Source organism: Lynx rufus, unplaced genomic scaffold (genome assembly GCF_022079265.1).
Source record: "Lynx rufus isolate CCGP_SWC_20201006 ecotype Redwood Valley unplaced genomic scaffold, mLynRuf1.p SCAF_16, whole genome shotgun sequence".
NCBI lineage: Eukaryota > Metazoa > Chordata > Mammalia > Carnivora > Felidae > Lynx > Lynx rufus.
In genome coordinates this window covers 17,571,036-17,581,667 of record NW_025814830.1, presented here as the reverse complement: position 1 = coordinate 17,581,667, position 10,632 = coordinate 17,571,036, and the positions used below count along the sequence as shown (strand labels likewise).

The 10,632-nt window shown below is 52.0% G+C and overlaps 1 protein-coding gene across 1 annotated transcript; it reads right to left on the bottom strand.

Moving 5' to 3' along the window:
* Positions 1-2,240: 2,240 nt before the first annotated feature.
* Positions 2,241-9,259, bottom strand: TSHZ3 (teashirt zinc finger homeobox 3; the record flags this gene model as incomplete). Its single annotated transcript, XM_047077432.1, has 2 exons — positions 2,241-5,458; positions 9,226-9,259. Coding segments are annotated over 2 exons (3,252 nt in total), but the record flags the coding sequence as incomplete, so codon positions are not given.
* Between the last annotated feature and the right edge of the window lie 1,373 nt (positions 9,260-10,632).

Genomic DNA, 10,632 nt, shown 5'->3' with positions numbered 1-10,632 from the left:
TTACATGATGTTCCCAGCGTTTTGTTGGCATGATTTGCCAGGGCTAATAAAAGCTGGTGATTATCATATAAATGCTCTCCCCACTCCTCCCGTGTACGGGTTCGGTTGCCCCCCCCCCCCCCGCTGCCACCCTGCACACCTCCTTATCTGTGGCTGCGACTCGAAAATCCCGAATCAACAGGAAGGAACCGCCCCGCGCTGAGTCTTGCAAAGACCTTCCTTCCCCCACCTGCCCCCTGCAGGGCTCGGGGCCCTGACTCCTCACTGTCCAGAGGGGAGACCAAACCCCCGGCCCCCACGCGGACCACCAGCTGTTGACCTGGAGCCCCTCCACCGCTCTGTTGGCGGATCGCTTTCGCAGAGAGAAGCTAACCTCATGTGAAATGTCTTCCTTTCTTTAACATTTTATTCTCGGGGAGAATTCTGTCCACGCAGCCTCTGAGAGAGGGCTCCCTGCTCTCCAAACGCCAAAGTTCACTAAAACTCCCGTGATTTACGGGCAGCTTCCGACTGCCAGCACCTGGCAGACACAGCAACCAACTCAGTCATAAACAGATCGCATACAATTTAATTTTAATGTGCTCGTTAGTCGTAGCACATTTCAGACATAATTGTGAACGCAACACAAAATTATAGCAAAAAGACAATTTTAATGCTGCCGTAGAAAAAAGGGTTATAGGAAGAGTCACATAATGGTGGTTCATTGTCAACAACAAAACAGGGCACAGAGTGTGTTACAGTGTCTGTGCTGTTTACATGCCAATATTTTATACATAGGTTCTCATATGGTGTCAGCTGTCAGTTACTTCTGCAAATTAACTGCCAAAAATGGAGAACAGAATCACTTGGAGAGCCGGTAACCACGGGTTACCTTTCATAAGCCTAAAGATAAAGCTGCAGTGTGGGATCTTGGGAGAATAATTAGGAAGAACAAAACAGAAAGTTACCAATCGAAATAAAAAGGCATCCTACAACATGAAATAGCAACCAAGAGGGCTGGTAAGTAAGTGAAAGAGGTTGTATCACGGAATGCCTCATGACTTTTAAGCAAAGTATTACAGTACAAACATTTTAAAGGCTTTATCAATGCTTAGGAAATACAGTACAAGTTCTTCTTCTTCTTTTTTTTTTTTTCTCCTTTTCAAATAGACTTAACCCTTTGAGCACTGAGTTTATTTTGAGCGTTCTTTGATTTCTAATAAATACCTTTAAAAATCATGTGCAAAATATTTATGATGCCTGCCATGGACGTATTTCCTGGCCTCGTTTATTCAGACTGCTCAAAACAAATGATAACATGATGCTAATAAATATGTATAATTTAAACATGAACCTCTATCAATATAGATGTACTGTATAGGAAAACAAACAATCATACTTTGCTTTCAGATAATGTTTCTGTATACTTTATAAATGCTATCTGTGGTATCTTCTGTATAATTTACAATGTTTGCATGTAAAAAAAAAAAAAAAAACAAAACCATAGACCTTAAAAAAAAAAAAAAAGGAAAAGAAATATACACTATACATAGGCACGGCTTATGCCCAGAGCATAGCAGGTACATAAAACACTGTTGCTATAAATGCAGGAAAAAAGGTCATTTTTAACCACAATCACATTTTTTCATAAGAGAGTCTGAAATCTATACAATATATACATCTATGTTTCAATGTGAAAATAATATTCTTTTAAATTTCAAGGCGTGTTATACCCCTGCAGACCTGCATAAATGGAGGTTTATATTATTCATTATAACTAAGCTGGTAAGGAGTTTAAAAAACAGAGCTTCATACATTATTATTATTTTCTTTTCTTTTTTTAACCAAATTAATGCAAAAGTGCTTCAAAGTACTCAGAGGGCTAAAGATGAAAGGGTGAGGAATGCCAGCACACTCGAGCCGCGTGGAAAAAGTGTGCCCGATTTCGTTATAAATGCTTAATTAAACTGTCTGTTAATGCATGCAGCTTGAAGCATCGGGGGGATGCTCACAACTCAATCCCATTTACACAAAGTTCCAAACACTTGCCACTGCGTTTTAACCTTCATATTTTACCAGTAACAACAGCTGATTATGCACCTCTATTAAACACTGTACAGTTATACAAAACAGTCCTGCCCAGAGTGATTTCTTTGCACTTAAAATAAGAGCATGTGCCAAGAACAAGACAGAGGGGCCTTAAGGTGCCTGCAACAGTTTCCCTCAAAGCAAATTACAGTCATTTTAATCAAAAGCAAACGCTACTGCTTCTCTAACTCAGAGACGTACAGAAGGTGGTCTTCTGGGGATTTCCCGTGTGTTTTGCTAAGGTGAAGTTTAACCGCATGCTTGCTCGCAAAGGTCCGATTGCAAAGTTTGCACTGGTAGGAGGTCCCCAGGTCCTCCTCCGGGGAGGACGTCGCCAGTTTTTCTGAGGGCGACTTGGTTTGTGCTATTTGATTGTTAATCTGTTCGGTGGACAGTTTGGACAAGTCCCGGAGCCGGAAGCCCAGGTGTGACTCCAGGTGACTGATGTACGTGGAGGGAGTCCTGATTTGTGACGCGCAGTCATTACAAAAGAACACGGGGTGGCCGGTGTCCAAGTTTTTGAGGAACTTTGTTCCACCTGTCCTTCGAAGCTGGTATTTCACGTTGGCCAGCCAGTGGCTGATGGTGGTCATGGAGAGCCCGGTGAACCTCGAGATGTGCATGCGTTCCTGGGGGCTCAGGTCGGACATGATGTACTTCCCCTCGGAGGTCTGCCGGAGGCTGGCGGCAAACTGGGCCTGGAGGATGAGCAGGTGCTGGGGGTTCCAGTTTGACTGGCGGCCCTTCCTCTTCTGCGCGGGCGTCGCCTCCTCGGCCTCCTCCAGAGTGGCCCCGTCAATGTCAGACTTCTCGGAGATGCTGGAAGGAGTGGAGGACTTTGACGTGTGGCTCTCTGTCAAGTTCTTCAGCATATCGGATATATCTGACAAGGCATTCTCGCGGAGCGGCGAGTTTGACATGAATGATACGACGGCAGATGTCTTTGCCGTTGTCACCGTGGATGAGGAGGTTGCCGGGGATGTGGACGTGGGTGACAAAAGCACTGAACCCAAAGAGCAGCCCTTGTCACTCTTCCCTTTTGTCAAGTCTATGGGCTGGTCGTTGTTGACGTGGTAGAAATAGCGGTCGAGGTGGTCCGCCTTCTTGGACTGCAGGGGCGGCGGCGTGGCCACGGCCGCCTTCTCGGCCAGGCTGTTGCTCATCTTGAAAAGCATGCTCATGGGGTCAAGGGCAGGCAGGGAGGGCTTGGCAGCCTTGCCCAGGTGGATGTTCATGACCGACTGGAGGGCACTCAGCGGGTTCACGAAAGGCTGTTCGGGCGGGTGGTCGGTGATGATGGCCGTGCTGCTGCTCAGGCCGCTGCTCATGGGTTTCACCAGCTCCTTGCCGTTCTCCACCGGCTCTGCCGGGGGGCTCCCCTCCTTGCAGCCGTCCCGCTGGGGGCTGGGGCTGCCCTCCTGGCTTTTGAAGCCCCCGTCGCTGCTGGACGCCTCCATCTTGATGGGCTCGCTGATTTCGCTGCTGCACGGGGACGGGGTGGCCCGCTTGGGCGGAGACAGCTTGCCCTCCGGCTCCTTCGTCTTCTCCTCCGCTTTGGCAACCTTCTCGGTGACTTTCTTCACCAGCTCCTCCATGGCGTGAAAGTTCGTCTTGGGCATGGGCGAGGTCTGGCTGCTGGGGGGAGAGACCAGGGTCTGGGTTTTCGTGGGAGACACGATCTCGCTGTTGCCGAACATGGGTTTCAGGGGCGCGCTCTTCCCCGACGAGCCCAGGGACAGCTTCATCATGTTGGGGAGCTGGTAGGCGGCGTGGATGCTGGGGTAGCCCCCCCAGCTGGGGGTGCCGTTCTGCGCCTTGTTGATCGCCGACGTCACGGTGTTCTCCAGGGATTTCAGGATATCCAGGCCCCCCTTGGGGCTCTCCTCTAGGTCGTTTTCAGTCAAATAGTGGTACTTGGAAGAGATGTCATATTTCTCCTCTTCTTCGCAGGGCTTCTCCTTTTCCTTGGGCTTCTCGTCGGGGACCGCCTTGTCCTTGTCGACCTCCTTCTTGACCTCCACGTTCAGCTTCGGGGAGACGCTGGCGGGGGTGTTGGCGGGGGACGTGAAGGTGGTGGCGGCCAGGGGCACGGACTGCACCTTCTCGTCCAGCAGGGTCGTGATGGTGGGCGTGACGGGCGTCTCCATGATGGGCTTGCCCTTCTTCATGGCCGAGTTCGTGACCTTGATGAAGTGGCCGGTGACCATCATGTGGGCGGTGAGCTCCTGCAGGGTATCGTGGGAGCTGCCGCACTCCATGCACTTCAGGATCTGGGACTTCCGGGCTTCAAAGTGCCACGCGTAGCTGGCCCCGTTCTGGTGGCCGTACCGGTTATTTGGCGTGATGTAGGGGTTGGAGTTCTTCTGAAGCACGTCGTTGGTGTCGGGCATCACAGCCTTGGGGGTCCCGCCCGTGGAATCCGGGGAGCTGGGGAGCTCCAGCTCCAGCGAAGCTTTCTTCCGGGCGGCAGGGATGATTTTGGCTGCGACGGGAGTCACGGGCTCCTTCAGAGGCACTTTTTGGTAGTGTTTCGTTTTGATCATGTGGACGCTCAGGTCCTGCAGAGACTCGAACGAGTGGCCGCAGTACATGCACTTCAGCACCTTCTGGGCGTCCTCCTTGCCCTCCATCTCCAGCAAGGAGCGCTTGCGGGGCTTGGACCAGCGCTTGGGGTTGTTGTTGTCGGTCTCGTGGTTGTCGTCGCGGTAGTGCCCCGTCTCGTTCATGTGCACGGTCAGCTCCACCAGCGTGTCGTAGGCGGCGCTGCAGTCCTTGCAGCGGAACTTGCTGGCGCCCGTGAAGATGGAGCCGTAGAGCTTGCTGCTCTGCCGGTACAGCTGCACGGTGCTGAAGAGGCTGGGCTCGGGCAGCACGCGGCTCTGCGACACCTGCTGCAGGGTCTTGGCCATGGCGCTCTGGTGCCAGTCGAAGCTCCCGCTGCCGCAGCTGCTGCTGCTGCTGCTGCTGCTGCTGCTGCTGCTGCCGCCGCCGTTGTTCTTCTCCGACGACGGCGGGTGCAGGTTGAGGTGCAGGTTGGACCAGTAGGAGTTGGACAGGAAGTTGTTGTACACGGCCTTCATCTGCTCCAGGCTGTCCGACACGGTCGTGTCTTCCAGGGGGACCGCCACCTCCTTGGTCTCCTCTTCGTTCTTGATGGAGCCGCTTTCAAAGTCAGCCATGCGGTCACTGGTCTCACTGATGTGGGACTCGCTGTCCATCTCGTGGCTGGAAAACTCAGCCGCCGGGGAGTTCTGGTAACTGGGGCAGCTCTTGCCGAGCTCCTTCTCCGGGCACATGTACTTGGCTGAGGGCTCCCCATCTGCAGTGCTCTCCTCGGGGTCTATATCCTCTTCTACCAGGGCGGCAGCCTTTAACTCATCGGAAACGTAGGCTGCCGTGGTGGTAACAGGTGGGAAAGAAAGGAGAGAGACGGGGAGAAGGAGAGAAGGAAGGAAGGAAGGAAAGGAAGGAAGAAAGGAAGGAAGGAAGGAAGGAAGGAAGAAAGAAAGAAAGAAGAAAAAAAAAAAAGCATTAGTTAAGTGTTGACCTTACCTAGAAAATGTTCTCGACTCTCGGGAAAAATGCAGCAAGGTAGGCCGGGCACATGTATTTGTAAAATTAAATAGTTAAAACGTGGTGTTTCTTTGGAGCAAAAAAAAAAAAAAAAAAAATCTGCTCTTCAAACATAATTTGCCACCTTATTCTTCTCAAGGGGCAACAGCTTGAAATTAAAACTAAATTTGAAATTAATGAAGCACATTCTGGAGGTGGCATTCATTTCTAAAGTAATAAATTACTTGTATCAACCTCAGAGACAGCAGTTCCTGTCTGTCAATTAATATGTCTTATGCTTCTCCTACCCCTAATGCATTTCTTAACAGACAGATTCACAATTTAAATTAAGCAAGCATTTTTTACTCATTACATTTTTGAGGCTCAATCTTTAATAAATATAAAGTACGAAAACATCAATAAAATTTTTACGAAGTAAAAAGAAAGTACATCAATTGCAATAAATTAAAAGCAAGGTTTTGTGGATTATTATTTTTTTTTCTTTCTTCCTTCTGGAAAACTAGGTCTCATAAAAGCTTATAGTAAGTTTTCCTACCAAGGGATAGGCACTGGTTTGTTCCCAATGGGAGGGAAGACCTTGACCCAGCCCTGGCCCCGTCCGCCGTGTGAACATTCAGCCGTTTTCTCAGCCACCTGCACACACACTATCCATGCAGAATTATGTCAGAACAAGTTCAGGAAAATTGGTATGCGGTGCTCATTCCTTCTGTATAAATATATACAAGACCTTCCAGTGGACCTTACAAATGTCAAAGTGTTTGCTCTTTAGACTACTTTGTCAATATTTACTCAGCATAAGCTTCATGGGCATTCAACAGGGATCTTGTCTTTCTGGAAGCAATGTAACTGGGGATATAAATCCAGTGTGCACTTCCCGAGCAGGTGGAGGGCAGGGCTGAGCAGCTGTGGGTTCTAGAACAGACACATCCAGAGACGAAAAGCCAGGAGAGGAGTCGCGTTAATGAAACAAAGTGATTTATACATATATATATATATATATATATAATATATATTTATATAATATTGATATATATATATAAATATATATATTTATAATTTAGATATAATATATTTATAATTATATTTATTTACAATATAATAAATATATATATAGTGTGTGTGTGTGTGTGTGTGTGTGCGCTTGCGTCAGAAGACTGCTGGGCGAGTGTGTGAGGTGGCCGGAATGCCACGGCATGGGGTGTCCAGCTTGACCCAAACACTACAAAACTGAAGACAAACTCTCATAGAAGAAAAGGAAGCTTCGTTTGTGGAATTTACTTCCAGAATTTTAAAGATGTGCCTCCTATCAATGTATCGATTTGACACCGGGGGGGAGGGGTGGAGGAGAAAAACCAAAAAAACCAAAAAACCAAAAAAACATGACTCTCACATTTAAGATTCCCCTGAAGACAGATATTTCCCCCCTTTGCTCTTTCATCCTGGTCATTCCATTCCGAAGTCTCCCTTTGAGCGCCAAGAATTCTGAGCAGAGACAAGAGTGACATCCCAACACTGAGGTCATTGGAACCGCGATGGGAATAGCGTTCCCAGTACACACATTCGTACGGGCAGGGGTATGTGAGGCAGCCAGGCGTGGAGAGAGACCAGGAGTCACAGTTTGCCCGGAACGGCCCTGATGTTAGCACTGAAAGCCTTGCACCCCGAGGAGCCTCTCGGACCTGGGCAAACCAGGTCAGCCGGTCGCTCTCGCCAGGGCACACACGGCAGGGGCAGGCCAGAGTATCCGGGCAGGTCCGCACTCCTCTCGGAGAGGAGCCGGAGCAGAGAGTGGTGGGGCTTTAACTGGGCACGGCCCCCTGTGTGCAGAGATGCCCCGGGTGCCCAGATGCATAATGTTTCCATCAAAGGGGCTTCATTTTGGACACGAGGGAAGAGAGGAGGAAACCACACGGCCCATGTCCCCACGCCGGACATGTGAGGAAAAGCCCGGCTTTGTGGAAACAGAGATGGACCCCAGAGCCCCTTCTCTCCTGAAGGTGGTCCTTTGAGCCGCAGTTGGCAACGTGAGCCCACACTCTGGGCCCTTTGCTGTCATGATGGCTCCCGTGGAATTAAGTCTGCGAGAGGCAACAACCCAGAAGTGGCCCTAACCTGAGGCAGCTATGGGAGGACACTGGGCAGCCTGGAGAAGCGGGGCCGATGGCAGACAGGGGAGCCCCCTGAGGCACAGAGACTCCCAGCTAAGAGAAAAACCCAGTGGCTCTGCCAGTCCGCTGCCTGAGCACAGGAGTTCCCGTGGAAGCCTCCACGCACGGGCCGCCCGGAGCACCCCCACGGGCCCCGCACCTGTCTGACCAGCTCCCGCCCCCAGAGGGGGCCCCCACCGCACCTCGATATGCTTCATGAATCATACCGCCATATCAGAACGCCAGCAGTCTGGTGACTGAGGAAAGTAAGGCCAACCTCCCTGGTGGGAACAGAATCCTGCTCTGAAGAAACCGAAAAAGCCTCAGTGCCGAGGGGCACTGGGTCCTGGGGAGACCCTGGCCTTGTGGTGGTTTCTGAGGCTCCTGATAAGCGCACTCGCACACCACGGTGACAGGGACCTCACCACCCACCAAGACCGCCATTTTCTCATCAGACCCTTAGGCTGAGCCTAGGACTTCTTCCTCCCCCACCCTCCGACGGCTCTTCCCTCCACGCTAAATTAAATTGTCACGAAACTTGGAGACGTCGTGAGGGCGGGGAGAGTTATAGGAGAAGGAAAGGTGCATTCACTGGGCAAATCTATACCAAAGACCCACACCTGCCAGGCGAGGCGGGTGCACGCAGAACAGTATGGCACTTTCTTTCGCGAGGCCTCGATCTCCCCGTCCGTATGAGGCAGGGCACTGGATCAGTGGGGTCGTCCCGCGTCTACTTCCCCATTTTACAACGTGGCTGAGCAAAAGGTAAACTGAGGTGGAAACACGCTCACTCCTCCAAGCACGGGCTCCTCATGAGCACCCAGCCAAGGCATCTTTAGTCCTTTCTGCTCGGGGCCGAGGAGCGAAATCCCCCTGGCTGGATAGAAGGAAGTCCTCCTGGACACGGGGACAGTTAATGTCCAGGTCAGGCAAGGAGGGGAGTGGACACTGGGTGTCTCCAGTCACTGTCACAGGGGATAGTGGGAAGTCAACTGGGGCGGGGGTGCTGGGTGAGAAGCTGGTCCCCGTCCCCACCATGATGCTGGCCTTCAGGGGCCTCTCCTCCCTGGGAGCCAAGGGCAGACACCATCCCCCACCCGGACCTGACAGTTAATCACACAGAGTCTCACGAAGCTTGGCTCCTGTGAACCCTCGTTTGAATTCCTTGCTGCTTTTTAACCCTCCGTATGCTCTCGTCTGAATTCTCCAAGGCAAGGGCCCCGTTCTACATTGTCACGGTTTTATTTATTTATTACGTATGTATTTATTTATTTAGTGGGAGAGGGAGAGAAAGAGATGGAGAGAGAGTGCGCTCGAATACAAGAGCGAGTGGGGCAGGGGCAAAGGGAGAGAGAGGGAGAGTGAGAGAGAAAGAGAGTGAGTGAGTGAGAGAGAGAGAGAGAGAGAGAGAAAATCTTAAGCAGGCTCCAGGCTCAGCACGAAGCCTGACGCGGGGCTCGATCCCGTGACCCCGGGATCATGACCTGAGCTGAAATCAAGAGTCAGACACGCAACCTACTGCGCCACCCGAGAGCCCCCACATTGTCACGGTTTTGCACATAGTAGGTGAGCAATAGCTACTCCCTGTCTCCTTTGGGAAGGGAGTAGTTGGAGGTCACGTCCAGCAGGAAGAAGCTCGTTACCAGCCTTTGTAACAGGCTCTGTCCGTCCTTCGTCCCCCTCCAACACCAGCCTGGGCAGCCACCAGCACCCCCCGTCTCCTCAGTGAGCCCCTGCTCCCGCCCCTCCCATCTATCCTCCGTGAAGAAGCGACCTCGTCCCCACATGCTTAGTGATCGGCAAGCTAGTCAGGTCCACCCCCCCACCCCAACGCTGCTACACCCTCGGTGACTTCCCATCTGGCTTGGAAGAAAGCTCAAATTCCTCAAAGCAACCCTGAAGTCCTCCCCTGGTCTTGGCGTCACTTCCCCTCCAGCCCATCAGCTTCTAGTCTCTCCCGGTTCACTTTCCACTGCCGACCGCTCTCCTGGAAACCCCAAGGCAGACGCAAACAAGGAGAAGGTGAGCCGGTGCCCCCCCTCCCCAGGCCAAAGGTGGGGCTTCTCCGGCCCCAGGTTTTGTCCCCTTAGCACCCTCTCCCCTCTTGTGACAAGACACAGCACTCGATCGCTTGCTTACAGCGGACGTTCCAGGATGCTCCGAGGGACCGTCAGCTTCGCGTGGCCAGCGCCCACCCATCCCCCCCCACCGCCCCGTCCCCCAGTATCTGCTGCAACCCTATTGTCTCAACATATATCCATGGGATGGATGGATGAATGAATGAATGAATGAATGAACGAGTGAACGAACACCACAGATGACTTCTTCAAGCCTCTTGCTAGTTGCCCAAAAACATCCATGGGGATCCAGGCTCTGGCCAGTCCCAGAGCAAAGCAGATGTCCTGGGGTCTGATCCAAAGTCGCTCCTGGATCCGTTCTCTCTGAGCGGGGCTACTTCATGGGGAAGGGCCTCTGGGATGGACAGGATGACGGCCCCCACCCCTGAGGAAGAGAGGAGGGAACACGGCAGATGGTGTCTCCTCGCCCCGGAGGCACCCAGGCGGCTCCCACACGTGAGTACCCCTCCCCAAGAACACGCTACCGCCATCGTTCTTCTGTCTCGGACAGATGACACTGAAGCCTTTGCTGTGGGCTCCAGTACAGGAGGCAGCCGAACCCCCGAGTGGGGGTGGGGGGCTCTCATCCAAACCAAATCAACAGCTGCAACGACGCAAAGACACAGGTGGGAGTGGAGGCCAGCAAGCGAGTGAGGGGCGGGCCGGGGCGCTGCGTTTCATTTTTCCCCCAAACGGCTCAGTGGAAAAAGTTTCTCTCCACGGGGGGA